Below are 16,673 nucleotides of genomic sequence, written 5' to 3'. Positions count from 1 at the left end.
CTTCTCTGTTCTGCACAGGGTTGGGAATGGAGACAAGGGCATCATGTGGTTAAGCAAGTGTCTACTTCCCAGTGACCCGATGCTACTCTGATTTGATTATGGTATTGTATCACTGTAACAGTAATCTTAAATAAGACACGTGACATTTATATCTGTATGTACAAAGTGGCCAGGGAAAGAAAGTGAGGACCTTCAGTTGCTCTCCTCCATGAGATGTGTGTATATACATTATATCTGTGTATTGATACATATATGCATATGTGTGTGCTTATTTGACATTTTATTTAGGTTGAATGTATGTGTATGGAGATTGTGCCTGCATGAGTGTCTTATGCAATACTGAATGCTTTCCCTGTGTAGGTAACAGGAAAGCACTGGATTCTCTGCAACTGGAGTTACAGACGGTTGTTTGCTACCATGTGAGTACTGGGAAGTAATTCTGTGTCCTTTTTAGAGCTGAGACAATCTTATATTTTTTGAGACAGGGCCTCTTACTGGAGCTTGCTAATGGCTAGATGGACTGGACAGTAAGCTCTCTGGTGCTGGAGTTACAAGGGGTCACATTGTGCCTAGCTGTCCTCACAAGTTCAGAGGTTTGGAAACCATGGATTCAAGAGTGTATGCCAAGCAACTACTTCACTTACTTGCCTGTTCCCCAAGCTCACCCTGCTGCTTTCTTGAGAACATATAGCTCACAGTGAAGGACTGAAGAGGGGACTGCTCCCAGGAGAAACATCTACAGATCCTCTGGAATTTTTCTGTGAGATGTAAGAACACTGACTTTCATCCATGCTCATTTATATGCCACAAAACCATTCACAACAGCATGATTTTATAGGTTATTTTAAAATTCTAGTACAATCCAATATCATGTTGTTTAGTTTTTTTGTTCAAATTGTTTTATATTGGTCAATTAGGAGCCTGTTCATGCTTTCTCATTCCAGCTTCCACAGAAAATTCTAGATGTCTGTTCATGTGTTTGTGTACTTGTGTATGTGCCTGTGTATGGACAGTGGTACTAAGATGTGTGTGTGTGTGTGTGTGTGTGTGTGTGTGTGTGCGTGTGCGTGTGCGTGTGCGTGTGCGTGTTCGTGTGCATGTGAAGGTCAGACGACAATTTGGAGGAGTTATTTCTCTTCCTCTACCAGGTGGTTTCTGAGATTTGAACTCAGGTCATCACTTTCAATCACTGCACCTTTAATCACTGAGCTATCTCATCTTTCCACACGATTTTTTGAGACCAAGTCTCTTATTGAACATGAGGCTCACATGGAATTAGCCATGTATGCCAACACTCTTATGGGTCCTAGGGATTTGAACAATGGACCTTATGCTTGCAAAATAAGCAAATTGCACACTGAGCTATCTCTTTGGTTGCTAATGTTTATGTGTGCAATGCTGTAAGATAATCCTAGGACTTTACACGTGCTAAAAAACTATTCTGCCACTGTTGTAGAGAACTAGTGACAAAATGACAGGTGAGAAGCAACATTTCTAATCACAGTTTGAAGAGATACAGTTCATCACACTCAGTTAGGCACAGTGAAGGAACTTGAGGTGGTTGGTCACATCTATAATCAGGAAGCAGATAGGCATGAATGGTTCTGCTCAGCTTGGTTACCTCTGTCTCTGAACCATAGTACACATTTCCCCATAAAAGTAAGTCTACCCACCTCAATTGACCACGCCTAAAAACACCCACTCAGAACTTTGTTTCTATGGCAACATTCAACCCAGTCAGAATGATCATCAAGATCAACCATCACACACTGCAAACAGGGTGAGCCTAAATTTAAGACCTTCCTGTTATAAGAAACATGAACTACCACACAGAGCTGACAATCATATCTGTGCTGGAAATGTCTTCCTTAGGGTAAGTATGTTGTTCTAAACTTGAGACAGACTATACACACAGCACTTCCTGTGGCCTGTGGAGCAGTGTAGTATACAGGCAGGCAGTTCATAGTAGCTTGAGGGGTGTTGGACAGCAGAGTTCATGTTCAGGGTTGAATACCTCACTGTACCACGCACTGCTCTCACCACATGGACAATACTGTTCAAACCTCTTTAAGACATGGTTCCTAACAGAGCCGAGAGTGGACAAGGTGAACATGACAACAGGAATGAGCGACTGTGCAGTGAAGCACAGTTTGTGGTACAAAATCATCATCAGCCCCCAAGGATATCCACACTGCCAAAGAGCTGGTGACTACCCTGGCTGAGTGTCACAGAGAGGTAGATGCTGCTTCCTTGTCCTCAGCCTTCCAATACAAAGGTCTCAGTAGCTTGGACAATGGGATCAAGCATAGGTAAGGAGTTTGACAAGGAAGCACAGGTGACAAGTAATACAGGACCACATGTCATTTTGTTCAGCACATGAGCTGCTTGCAAAGATCAGCACTAAACCATCTTTGGCAAAGGTACAAACAACTTCTCTCCAGAAACTGATGACATCAGGCTGTCTCAGGGTGTTTGTTCTTCAGAATGGGAGAGGCCCCATGCTGCTACCTCTGTGCAAGTTGAAAGGAGATCCACAGGTGCTAGGCTCTTTCCCAAATGGTGTTTGGAACTCCTGGAGGCATGTTTGTGGGTGGGTGTGGCTGGGCTCAGAGCTAGAATGGTTTATAAAGAAGAGGATCTGCACTGTGAGGAGCATTTAGCACTCTTCACCATGAAGGGGACACTTCTTCTGCTGGGCTTGCTGGTGACTGGAGAGCTGACCTTCTGGACAAGTGAGAGTGGTACCCTTGTTCACCCCATCTCAGTCCCATGGAGATATCTAAATGGGGGCCTGAGACAGACCTAGGTGTCCTCCAGAGGCCACTGGCAAGGAGCTGCAAAAGTAATTCATGCTTTCTGCACTGAGTTAAAACTGTTAGGTTTGTGGGACATGGAGACAGAGGTATGCTGGTGATGATACTCATGATGAAGGGACCTTAGATGCACAGTTGTAGCTGAGGCAAGTGTTGGGCTTATGTGAAGGTCAGATATCAAGGTCTGTCCTCTCGTTGATGTTTTTGTGCTAGATCTGTGTATCTCATGTAAACCATGTTTTTTCTGGGAGGCTGAAGCCTTTGGGAGGGTTTGACTATTGCCCGAGCTTTTGTCCCCGCTGGCAAGAACACACTCAGAATAACTGGAATCTTCTGCAGCAAAGCTTTATTGCTTACTTCTCAGGAAGACCCAGACCCCAGAAAATAAAGTCGCTTATATAGCCCTCAGCCATGGAGTTACAGCAACTGATATGATTGCCAGCTCCTGATTTGTTGCTCGCCCATCACCCCATTACTACGCCCCAAGATGGGCAGTGACTAGACGTGAGTTCACTCTCACACCTGCGTACAAGGCTTGTTTACTAGTTAGGCTCAGCAGAGGCCAGCGCCATCTTATAGTGGCAATTGCTCATGGCTCCCGATTGCTCGCTGCATGGCTCTCCACATTTGACTATGAGAAAAGTCAGTTAAGGCATTTGTAGGTGCTGCAAGGAACATTGGGCCTCTGTTTTGACCATCCCATTGTCTTTTAATGGTGTTTTTCACTCTGTGTTTGCAGCAGAAGCATGTGTTCCTTTCTTTGAAGTCTATTCAAGTGTTGTCTCTGGAAGTAGGGTGTGGATGTATCAAGAACTCCAGGCATTCAATGCTACTGCAGAGGAAAAGGTGGCCTTGGAAAAAATCCAGGGCTGCTATTGAAAGGAAAGATTAAGAAACATACTTCTGGAACGCAAAATTATGGTAATTTTCTCCCTACCTCCACTCACCCATGAAACAGATGCTGTAAGGCTGTGTACAAGTGATAGATGCAACCATTACTACATGTCAGGTGACTTGCAACTGAGAACTGAAACCTTTGCCCACCCTAGTACATGTAAAGCAGCATGCCATGTACACAGCCAGCCTGTTCCTTGCATGATCCTGCAGCTCACTCGCACATGCTGGTTAAATATGTTCTCACCCATAGTAGGAACAGGGAATCCTTGGGATGGCCTCTGCACTGGTTTGGTACTCCCAGCTCTACTCTAAGATGCTTGAAATTTCTCACCAGTGTCTTTTTTGGAACCTCTCTGGGGTCTATTTTACCCAGCCCGATGAAGGCCATTTCTGCGGACATCATCTGTGCTAAAACAAAACCTCCCACCATGTCTGAAATGCCACCCCCACCCCAGGGACTGTCTATAGTTCCTCACCACTGTTGTCACCTGTCCTCTCTTGTTTCAAGCATAACTGGATTACAGAGATGCATATTTTGAACAGTGCAGCTCTCACCCTATTTCCCAAAGTATATTACTTGAGTATCAGGTCTTGAAAAACAACAGTGCTATCCAAAATTATCTTCCTCTAGCAAGTCCAAATGGGGGACATATTTTTAACATGGCTACACAGCAAATGTGCCCGTAGAGAGGTGCTCAATTATGTGAGATATCACCAAACTCATACTCAGATCTACTGTCCCTCTCTAGACCTAGCCGCCATTATGCTTTCCAGAACCTTCTCCACTTCTTCCCTGCTTGACTATGGTGGTTTTTCAGGCTTCCTCCTGAAGGGTGTGAGTGAACTCCAATTCCCTTGAGGCAAAATTAGTTACTGGAGACCTGAATCACTGTATTGGATTTTCTTTGCTGTGCATGAGGATCAGTCTCCTTGTGGGTGGTTGGGGAGCCCTGCTGAGGTCCTGTACCTTGCCTATAGCCAACACTGTCCCTCTCTGCCTTTTTGTTTTCCAGAAAGCCATGGACGCCAGCCCAGAATGCCAGTCACACTATAGAAGGGGCACTGTAAAATCCTATTTAGACTATCTTTTCAAGGTATTAAGACAGTAGATGTTAATGTGTTTGGGACAACCCATCTTTGCAACATTTCTGATCCAAGTGCCATCTTGCTGACCTGTCCTCTTTCTCTCCTGAAGTTGGATTCCTGATCCTGTTCTTTCATGATCCAGTCTCTTAGACTGATTCAAATAAATGCTTGCAGCTCTGTTCTGTGACCTGTGTCTATGTGCTAAACAAGGTCTTCAGAGGATCCAGGAAATACTGAGAGAAATGATTTGTATAGTCACTGAGAGCAACGTGACTGCTCCTGATTAGCCAGGTGATCATGAGAGAGACTTTCTGGTCTCCTTTTATTGTTACTGTGTAGACCAGGCTGGCCTGGAACTTACAGAGATCCATGATCCTCTTCCTCCCGAGTGCTGGGATTATAGATGTGAGCCCCCATGCTCAGTTTACTGGAGCTCTGTGAGACTCTGGAGACTGGGATTGTCTGAGGGAAAATAGCATGTAAGTAGCCACAGGATTCACCAGGTTGTCAGGATAGAAAAGAAGTGGAAAAACACTTAACTCATGTGCGTTCTCTGGGCTGTATCACAAGACTATGAAATCCTTGTTTCCAGTTATATCAGGAGAGTAAAGCAGAGATCACAAGGGTGTGCTTCTCAGATAATCTTGGTCTGATAGTGACATTTACCATTTGTCACACCCTGACCAATATAGCAGTTTCTAAGACAGTGATGGTTACACTATGAGACCTACCTCAAAGACAAAACCAAGGGGGCTGAAGAGATGACTCAGGAGTTTAGAATGCTGGCTGCTTTTCCAGAGGTCCCAAGTTCAATTCCCAGCAACCACAAGAAGGATCAGAACCATCTGTGACCCACTTCATGTGTGTCTGAAGACAGCAACAGTTTACTAATATACATAACATACATAAATAAATCTTTAAAAGAAATCCAAAACTTAATAATATACAAAAAAATTTCAATGAGGAAAGAGACAGGAATCAATGCCCAACATGAGGAAAGAGTGAAGCACTTGGAAGAAGGTTGAATGGGTAGAGTGTTTCAGTGCATTATTGGGAACCTGAGTTTGGCTGCCAGAATCAATGTAAAGCCAGACTTGTTAGTATGTGTCTAGAGTCCTAGTGCTCCTGTTGAGAGATTGGAGGGCTCAGGTAAATTCTCAAAAGTTTGTAGACCAGCTACCCTGGCATTCCACAATATCAGAAAGCCAGAGGACTGTACTAAACAATGGCTCAGGATTGTCCTCTGATCTCTACATGCATGCTGTGCCATATGCATATCCACTCTTTCTACACTCAAACACAAAACAGCAACCCAAAAAGTAAAAGGGAGAGAGGACTGGAAAGCTGTGTAAATGAAAATGATGAACTCCATTTGTTAAAATTGGCATACAACATAGTAACACAACTCTTATTCTGTATAACAGTGGCAAAAATTGAGAAGACACATCGAAGAGAACAAGTGCTGGTGAGCAGGCTGAGGGACTGAAAGTTATACAAAAAAGACACATTGGTCAGTGTTTAAGACTGACAAGCATGGATCCATTGCTCTGTTCATCTGTTTCCTGATGTGACATGAAAACAACTAGGGCTTCCTAAAGAAGGCTGACTTGTTCTGTGGAAGGCCAAATGGCCTTCCCAGGGACAAAGTTCTCACAGGCAAACCAATGACTCTGAGGAAACAGAACATCTTCACTTTTAACACCCTATCCAGTATTTTTCCAAAATACCATCTCAGGACCAAGCCTGGTCCCAAATCTGAAACCTGTTGAGCTTATTCAAACCAGCAAGTCCAAGAACAGTTTCCTGTGCCCAAGGAGTCCCCACGAAAGGGTGAGGCCTCTTCCTCATGTTTTTCTGTCTCCCACTCAACAATAGTCTGCCTGACATAGCATTGTGTGGCATGATATATGTGCCTTCTCTTGATACATGTAGGTAGTATGTTCCTTCGTTGTTGACATTCTTGTTCCATCATATCTAGAAGGTAAACTCTCACATGTAGAAATGAGGCATGCAGGCCTTTGATGTCTGATTATTGACACGCAGAAGAGAGGAACAGGTTAATGAATGCACATAGAAGCTTTATTTAAAATAGTCCCAAACTGAAGGCAGCAAAAAGTTCTTGGACTAATGACATAGGAGAAATTGCCTTACAACACACAATCCCACACATATATTAATGGAAAATCCTCATGGTTGTACACAAATCAGAGATAATTATTTTATTTACAAGTTCTTCTGAAGGGGGAAAACAAATCAATGAACACCCTGATGGGCAGTTAGGAAAAGGGTGACTATAAGTGGTCACATTAGGAGCAATGAAAGTGATCACTATCAGGACTACAGTGATTTCTTGGTTTTATACATTAAATAACACCTACCATGCCAGTCAGTTGTAGAGAAGGCCTTTAATTGCAGCACTTGGGAGGCAGAAGCAGAAAAATCTCTGAGCTGGAGTCCAGCCTGGTCAACAGAGAGACTTCCATGGCAGCCAGGACTACACATAGTTACCCTGACTCACAATACAAAACCACTAACACCAACATTAACAAGTCTCTCACATTTTAAAATTTATACACAGTAGAAGGCACAGAAATTCTGCCTCAACCAAGCTTTAATAAAAGAAATGGTTCGGTACAAAAGAAATTATTTTAAAACCATCACAAGAATCTGATTTCTTCTATCTATTATAAGTCCAGAGTTTGACCAAAGCCACTGCTCCTGCTAGTTGGAAGAGATTCCTACTTTGACCAGAGCAAAGCATCATGAACAGTAATAACTGACTTTGAATTCCAAGTCAAGGGATCATCATCACCACTGGCCTGTGTAGCCAGAAACATTTGAATATTTTCCTACAAAGAAATAATTAGAGAAGGCTGGAGACTGTCTGTGTGCCCTCATCTCTCGCAGCACAGTACTAAGAGCCTTCTGTTGCAGTAACTCTCCATCCAATATATGCCTAGGCAATGAAAACACAACACAATTAATGTAAATACATACTGTGTGCCTAGATTCTAGGGCAGATCTACTGCTACAATACCATCTTCCACATCAAGTGACCCCATATAACTTGCGGTTTCTCCAGAACATTTGCTTGTTACCATCTTTTTCTTCCTCCTCTGCACTTTATTCCTCTTCCTTTTTATCCTTCTTTCTCTTCCCTCCACCTTCGGCTCCACATTCCCTTTATTTCCCAATAATCAGCTCTCCTTTATTTTACAAATTAAGGTGGGAAGCAGGTATACAGGTAATCATCTAAGTGCTGACTCAATCCTTGTTCCCAACCCCTCACAGGAGAACAGAATTAAAATCAAATATAATTAGCCCCAGGGCTATCCATAACAGCCTTCTTGGTTTTGCTTCCCTGAATTCTTACTAATTAAACATCGTGTTTGGATATATTTGTGTCAAGCTGTAATGTGCTTATTCTATACCTGATATCCTTGAAGGAATATACATGAAGTCCCATGTGTTAGTTATCGAATACTGTTCCACATGATACATACCAGCTCCCTGGAGTAAGCAAGCTTCAGTCACAGGACTTGTAGTGATAGACCTTTTGAAGGATATTTATGCAGATTACAAGAGCAACATGGCTAATGACCCCTCTCACATAACTGTCCCCCATAGCTTATATCTCCATGCTTATGTCAACATATGGGTGATGGCTATATCACAAAGGCCACTTTGGCAATCATTTTTGCTGCCAGGCATTAAGCTGTCTCTATAGGTCATACACTCCATGAACTTCAAGTTCTTACTCCATGGTAAATCTCCCATTGTAGGAGGGAGAGCCAGTAGCTCAAGGTCTCCTTTGGTGTGAGCTCTTTAATATATGAAGATGATGAATTTTGTGATGGTTTGTATATGCTTGGCCCAGGGAGTGGCACTATTAGTAGGTATGGCTCTGTTGGAGTAGGTGTGGTCTTGTTGGAGTAGGTGTGTCAGTGTGGGTATGGGCTTTAAGAATTCATCCTAGCTGCCTTGAAGCCAGTATTGTGCTAGAAGAATTTAGATAAAGATGTAGAACTCTCAGCAACTCCTGCACCATGTCTGCCTGAATGCTGCCATGTCCTACTTTGATGATAATGGACTGAACTTCTGAACCTGTAAGTCAGCCCCAATTCAGTGCTGTCTTTATAAGAGTTGCCTTGGTCATGGTGTCTGTTAACAACTGTAAGACCCTAACTAAGACACTTTTAAAACAGAGACATGGATGTGATGTGGAGATGGAGCAGAAACTGAGGGAATGACCAACCAATAATGGGTCATATTTGAGATCCATCCCATGGGCAAGTATCAGTCACTCACACTATTAATGATATTCTAATCTGCTTGCAAACACGAGTCTAGTACAGCTGTCCTCTGAGAAGGTCCACATAGCATCTGACTCAGACAGATGCAGACACCCACAGCAGAACAGAGGATGCTTCTTAGGTACTCCTATAGAACAGGGGGAAGGAATGCTGGGAAGGTACAGAATGATAAACTCATTAAGTTAGCACAGATGAGAAAATACTTTATCTCAATTGCCAAATATAACAGACTGGACATTATAGGTGTATATAATACCTTATGGTTTTCATAATTGTCATAATGTTACTCAATTTATATCTATGAGAAAGGAGACATTTATTGGACTAAAAGGGGAATTTTTGAGGTTTTGTCTTAATATCTGTTGTAATGCTAAGGGTAGACTCCCCACCCAACCAAGAACTGGAGTCTGCATGTAGACCTATGATTCTGCCCCCAAGTTATTTCTGATTGGTAAATAAAGATGCCAACAGCCAATAACTGAGCATAAGAGACATAGATGTGGTTTAGGTTTCATTGGATTTGGATTTGAAGAGGACCATGGGAGAAGAAGATGGTGCAAGGGAAAAAGCTGCCACATCCAAGTTTTGGGTTTGGTTTCAATTTTCCACAATATATGAGTAAGAAACTCAAACTCAGTGTCCTCTTAGTGTCCAGTAGAGAACATCTTTGCTGACTGACTAACTTAAAAACAACTAAGAAAAAATTCTGTTTTGTTTTGTAACACTGCTTGCCCCTCATATTTTTGAAAATTAATGTGAAAAAAAAGCAATCTGAAAAGAAGTCCAGAAGACATCGTTGTGGAGAGCTCTTAGGACCACTTCTAAAAACGTGACAGTAATTTTACATTGGACGAGAACAGAAAAGTAGTCTCAGATATGTTGTTTATCCTGATATGCCCCTTAGAAACAGTGTTCTTGGTACATTTGTTTATTACCTTGCTATTTCCTTAACCTAGAAATTATCTTATTACTTGCATATCATTAAAATGGTATGAAAGCAGACTGGGAAAATATAAACTTACTTCAGCATCAGAATTGACTGGAGTCATGTTATAATATTGTCTAATTGTCTTTTGTTCTATTTTGATCATCAGTCCCTCCCAGGAGAACCCATTGACTGTCTGAGGTGGCTTGGTCACATACTTAGACATAATATAATTCCAAGACACCATGTTCTTCTTTGCTCAGCAATGTCTAGAAACAACAGTTCTGCAGGGTCTGGGTCTGCATCTTTTTTAGTTTCCCTTTTGCTTTATTGAGACAGGGTTTTTTAGGTAGCTCAGGCTCTCTTGGAACTCACCTCAACTACCTTGATGGCCTCAAACTCACAGAGATATTTCTTCCTCTCCATAATGGTATTGGGACTAAGGGTGTGTACCAGCACAGCCTGCCAGAAGCTTTTTTATATCAAGGTCATGATAACATTATATACAGGACATTGATTCTGGCATATTCACTGGAAGTCTGTAGCTTTAGTTGACATTTTGCTTCTTTGTTTGCCAGATGTATTTTCATTATTGATTTTCAAAAGAGTTTTTAAGTATATATTTGTCTAGGTAGTGGTGGTACAAGCCTTTATACCTTGCACTTGGGAGGCAGAGGCAGACAAATATTTGATGCTGAGGTCACCCTGGTCTACAGAGTGAGTTGCAGGAAAGACATCCTTTGCAGCACCAGGAAGGGTCACTTCCACCAGGAGTCCAGCAACTGTGCTGATGCCTCCTTTTGTAGACATATTCACCAATCTGGAAGTGGTAAGGGGTCTGGACATTCCTAGAACATTGAAGGTAGACAATTTGGGCCAAATCTCATGTTTTATTGACTGAAGGGCTTGGCCTCAAGAAAATTTTCCTACCAATGAGTTGGAAAAACTCCAGGGAGGGCCCAGTAAACACCAAGGGAATTGAGGTACCATCAGGATCTCAAAAGAGAAACGGTTAAAATGGTAGGGGTATTGTGGGTTCAGAACTGGGCCAGGGGAAAAGGAAAATCCCATTCATTGCCAGTCTCCAAGGACAATTTAATCAACACACAGATAGACCACCCCTGCCAGGGGCAAAGATAGTCCAAGTCCAAGAAAACAGAGCAAGACAATCAACTCATTTTTCCCTTCCATGTGTGCAGAAAACAGGTTATAGAAATACTGGGTCAGCAACCGCTGATACTGTGTCTGTCCATTTCCAGAAGGAGCAAAATCCTTTAGACTCACCAAAATTAGAAACCAACATCTTTTTCCACTGAGCAAACTGTATAATTTTGACATTTTCTTTTCCATGGTCTTTCACTTTTCAAGTGTCACATTTCCTTTTCCATGGTTTTTCACTCTCTTCTTACATGTCTTACCTTACCTACTAATATACATGTACTGTCCAGAGTTCGTGTAGTTGTACAGTGGAGCAAGAGCAGATGTGATATGGGACAGAAGAAGATGGGAATGCACAGAGGCTGTCTTTGGTGATTTTGGAATTAAAGTGTTTGACTCTGTTGTAATGCTACCAGAAATCTTTCCAGTGTCTTTGGGGTTTTCATGGAAAAGCAAAGGTCGGGTCATAAGTCGTTTTGCACCTTCAAGCCCCATTTGAAATAGAAACTTCAGGGTTCTTTGGCAAGTCAATTACTTTGGATGGTGTTCTGCTTGGGCAAACACCTGAAGGAAGGTTGTGCTGAAACAAACATAGGTGAAAGGCTAAGGCAGATTCATGAAAGAACTTTTCACTGAAGCAGACACAGATGAAAGGATGTTCTAATAAAGCAAGCATGTGTAAGGACAGGTGACCATGTGTGACTATACACATGTATTGTACTGCCTTATATAATGTAGTTGAGCTCCCCTTGTTAGGTACCCCTAGAGAAAAATATGAAAAAACTTCTGGTGGTGTCCTGGGCCTTTATTTACCAATCAAAGCCAACTAAGGGCAGGTTCCCTCAGTGTCTTACATGTGGATGGACACACAGATTCTTGTGAAGTGTTTGGGACTAAATGAGCATAATACAAGCAGCAAGGACCAAATATAAAAAGTTGGTCCACCTTTCATTGTATAATTGAGCTCCATTTATTGTAAGTCCAAAGAGAGAAAGGCATCAAAAACTTCTAGTGGTGTACTGGTACTTTTTGCTGCTTCCTAAGACTCAGGATGATTGGCAAACTGATGACAGCAAAGTCAGACTCAGATGCTGCGGTAAGACACCTGGCAAGGCAAGATGCATGTAGGACACTTGAAGTTTGGAAGGAGCATAAATAGGGCCCAATGGACTGTGGGAGCAGATTGGCCTTCTTGCATAGCTATACACTTCTTGGTCCCATGACTTTGCTTAGCTATATTTTGATGTGACAGGCACAGATGTGAACTTCTCCTGCTTTTCCTCTGGGCCCTGGTCTCAACTGATGAATGATTCATGCATATTTGGCCAAGTCCTGACAGTTCCTGCTATGTAGTGCCACTGCCTCTGGTAAACCAAAACTTCTTAACTGGACTTCTGGTATAACCATGAAGTATTTGTGAGTGGATTGAGCTGCTCCTGCTGACCTGGGAACTGGACTGGTGATTTCCAAAACAAAACTTATGGTATTTGCTCCAAAGAATCATTTTTAAACAGGTCTATTTGTCCTTTACCCTTTCTTTTCTACTACCTCTGTTTGAGATGGGTAGAAAGGAGGTTGAAGTATTTAAGAACCATCATTAAAAGGAGGCATTGGCAGGACAGTGGTGGAACACACCTTTAATCCCAGCACTTGGAAGTCAGATGGTGGAGGATTTCTGAGCGCAAGGCCAGACTAGTCTACAGAGTAAGCTCCAGGACAGCCAGGGATACACAGAGAATCCCTGTCTGGAAAAAGTAGTTGGCATTAAATAAATTAAAGTCACACTATTTATGGTGATTTGAATAGTAATGGCCCCAAGAGATACATGTGTTTGAATGCTTGAACCATAGTGAATGGCATTATTATGAAGTTTGGCCTTGTTGGAGTAGGTATGGTCTTATTGAAGAAAGTGTGTCACTGTGGAGCCAGACTTTGACATCTTAAATGTACTCAAGATATTCCCATGTTATATCCAGTCTCCTTCTGCTGCCTGCAGTTCAAAACAGACCTCTCACCTTCTTCTCCAGCAATATGTCTGCCTGAACACTGCCATGCTTCCTGCCAGGATGATAATGAACTGAACCTGGAAATTGTAAGCCAGCCCCAATTAAAAGTTTGCATTGATAAGTGTTGCCTTGGTCATGGTGTCCCTCCACAGCAATTAAAAGCTAATTAAGATAAAAGTTGGATGCAAGGACTAGAGTACTGGTGTATCATGCTTTTATTTGGAGAAATATGGACTTTAGAATTTTGAATTAGGGAAGAAGGCTTTTATGTGTGGGCTATCTTAGAAGGATATCAGAAGAGTAAAGTTCTGAGGGTGATTTGAGAAGTGGGGCCTTGTTTCAAGTGGTTTCAGAGAATATGAATATGTGGCCTATAGATGGTTCTTAGGATATTTTTTTGAAGAATGAGACCGCTTTCTACTCTTGTCCAAAATGTCAGCTTGAGGCTAAAGTCTTTTTTTTTATTAATTCTCTTAGTACAGGAAATCTCAAAACAGCTTAGAATTGACTTATTGTGTGGTTATTAGTGCTTACTGTTATGAAAATGTATAACAAAATAAGCAAACTAAGCAAGGAAAATTAGAAAATGTACAGGACAAGGGAAAAGGGGGCAACAAGAAGTGTAATGGAGCTAAATCTTGTATTAAGGGAGGTAAACAGATTATGGAAGGTCTGATATTAAATAGAATAAAAGGAGTGGTGACTAGCTAAGCTTCCAACTTGTGAAAAGGAAATAAGAAATGCTTAGGGTGGAGCATGATGGCATAAACCCTTAAAGGACAGGAATATTTTCAGAGTTCAAGTCCAGCCTAGTCTACAGTGTAAGTTCCAGGAAAGCCAAATGTATCCAGTGAAGGAGACTATCGAAAACAAAAAGTTGGTTAAGTTGTGATTGATCCACCTTGGCTTCGGGACTCCGCGGAGGGCAGGCTGCACGGGTGACGGTGTGGAATACAGAGGCCAGCCGTTTCTGGGACAGGCGAGAGCCACCTCCCTGGTGAGAGCAAAGGGGTCTGCCCGGCCCGAGAGGTTTCTGCCTCAGGCTCCTCCGGAGGGAGCCACCTTGGCTCCTGGACTCCGCAGAGGGCAGGCTGCATGGGTGAGGGTGTGGAAATCAGAGGCCAGCAGTTTCTGGGACAGGCGAGAGCAACGGAGCTTCTGAGGTGGCGCCATCTTTGGTTCCAGACAACCAGCCACCTTCCTGGCCAAAGCAACACAGCTTCTGGGAAAGATCCTGTTTTGGGCCTATATCTTCAGCCAGGAGGAGGTCCAAACACCAGATAACTGTGCACCTTCCCTGAAAGAGGAGAGCTTGCCTGCAGAGACTGCTCTGACCACTGAAACTCAGAGGAGAGAGCTAGTCTCGCGCTCCAAATAGACTAGACCAGAAAAGAAATTCCTCCCGACACATAATAATCAGAACATCAAATGCACTAAATAAAGATAGAATACTAAAAGCAGTAAGGGAAAAAGGTCAAGTAACATATAAAGGCAAGCCTATCAGAATTACACCAGATTTTTCACCAGAGACTATGAAAGCCAGAAGAGCCTGGACAGATGTTATACAGACACTAAGAGAACACAAATTCCAGCCCAGGTTACTATACCCAGCCAAACTCTCAATTACCATAGATGGAGAAACCAAAGTATTCCACGACAAAACTAAATTCACCCCTTATCTCTCCACGAATCCAGCCCTTCAAAGGATAATAACAGAAAAAAAACCAATACAAGGATGGGAACCACGCCCTAGAAAAAACAAGAAGATAATCCCTCAACAAAACTAAAAGAAGACAGCCACAAGAACAGAATGCCAACTTTAACAACAAAAATAACAGGAAGCAACAATTACTTTTCCTTAATATCTCTTAATATCAATGGTCTCAACTCCCCAATAAAAAGACATAGACTAACAAACTGGCTACACAAACAAGACCCAACATTTTGCTGCTTACAGGAAACTCATCTCAGAGAAAAAGATAGACACTACCTCAGAATGAAAGGCTGGAAAAAAAAATTTTCCAAGCAAATGGTCTGAAGAAACAAGCTGGAGTAGCAATCCTAATATCTGATAAGATTGACTTCCAACCCAAAGTCATCAAAAAAGACAAGGAGAGGCACTTCATACTCATCAAAGGTAAAATCCTCCAAGAGGAACTCTCAATTCTGAATATCTATGCTCCAAATACAAGGGCAGCCACATTCATTAAAGAAACTTTAGTGAAGCTCAAAGCACACATTACACCTCAAACAATAATAGTGGGAGACTTCAACACACCACTTTCACCAATGGACAGATCATGGAAACAGAAACTAAACAGGGACACAGTGAAACTAACAGAAGTGATGAAACAAATGGACTTAACAAATATCTACAGAACATTTTATCCTAAAACAAAAGGATACACCTTCTTCTCATCACCTCATGGTACCTTCTCTAAAATTGACCACATAATTGGTCACAAAACAAGCCTCAACATATCCAAAAATATTGAAATTGTCCCAGGCATCCTATCAGATCACCATGGACTAAGGCGGATCTTCAATAACAAAATAAATAATAGAAAGCCAACATTCAAGTTGAAACTGAAAAACACTCTTCTCAATGATAACTTGGTCAAGGAAGGAATAAAGAAAGAAATTAAGGACTTTTTGGAGTTCAATGAAAAAGAAGCCACAACATTCCCAAACTTATAGGACACAATGAAAGCATTCCTAAGAGGAAAACTCATAGCTCTGAGTGCCTCCAAAAAGAAACTAGAGAGAGTACACATTAGCAGCTTGACAACACACCTAAAAGGTCTAGAAGAAAAGAAAGCAAATTCACCCAAGAGGAGTAGAAGGCAGGAAATAATCAAACTCAGGGGTGAAATCAACCAAGTGGAAACAAGAAGAACTATTCAAAGAATCAACCAATCAACGAGCTGGTTCTTTGAGAAAATCAACAAGATTGATAAATCCTTAGCCAGACTCACTAGAGGGCACAGGAAAAACATCCTAATTAACAAAATCAGAAATGAAAAGGGAGATATAACAACAGATCCTGAAGAAATCCAAAACACCATCAGATCCTTCTACAAAAGGCTATAATCCACAAAACTGGAAAACCTGGAAGAAATGGACAAATTTCTAGACAGATACCAGGTACCAAAGCTAAATCAAGATCAGGTTAATGATCTCAAAGGGCCTATATCCCCTAAAGAAATAGAAGTAGTCATTAATAGTCTCCTAGCCAAAAAAAAGCCAGGACCAGATGGGTTTAGTGCAGAGTTCTATCAGACCTTCAAAGAAGACCTAATTCCAGTTCTTCACAAACTATTCCACAAAATAGAAACGGAAGGTACTCTACAAAACTCATTCTATGAAGCCACAATTACTCTGATACCTAAACCACAAAAAGACTCAACAAAGATAGAGAACTTCAGACCAATTTCCCTTATGAATATCGATGCAAAAATACTCAATAAAGTTCTTG

General features: G+C 41.9%; 1 protein-coding gene across 1 annotated transcript; it reads left to right on the top strand.

Moving 5' to 3' along the window:
* Positions 1–2,671: 2,671 nt before the first annotated feature.
* Positions 2,672–4,819, top strand: Scgb2b4-ps. The gene is made up of 3 exons (XM_030243140.1): positions 2,672–2,732; positions 3,553–3,659; positions 4,724–4,819. The coding sequence occupies exons 1-3, from the start codon at positions 2,672–2,674 to the stop codon at positions 4,817–4,819; spliced, it is 264 nt and encodes an 87-aa protein (XP_030099000.1).
* Positions 4,820–16,673: the final 11,854 nt, after the last annotated feature.

Source organism: Mus musculus, chromosome 7 (genome assembly GCF_000001635.26).
Source record: "Mus musculus strain C57BL/6J chromosome 7, GRCm38.p6 C57BL/6J".
Taxonomy (NCBI): Eukaryota; Metazoa; Chordata; class Mammalia; order Rodentia; family Muridae; genus Mus; species Mus musculus.
The sequence above is the reverse complement of the archived record's forward strand: the minus strand, read 5'-3'. Positions and strand labels throughout refer to the sequence as shown.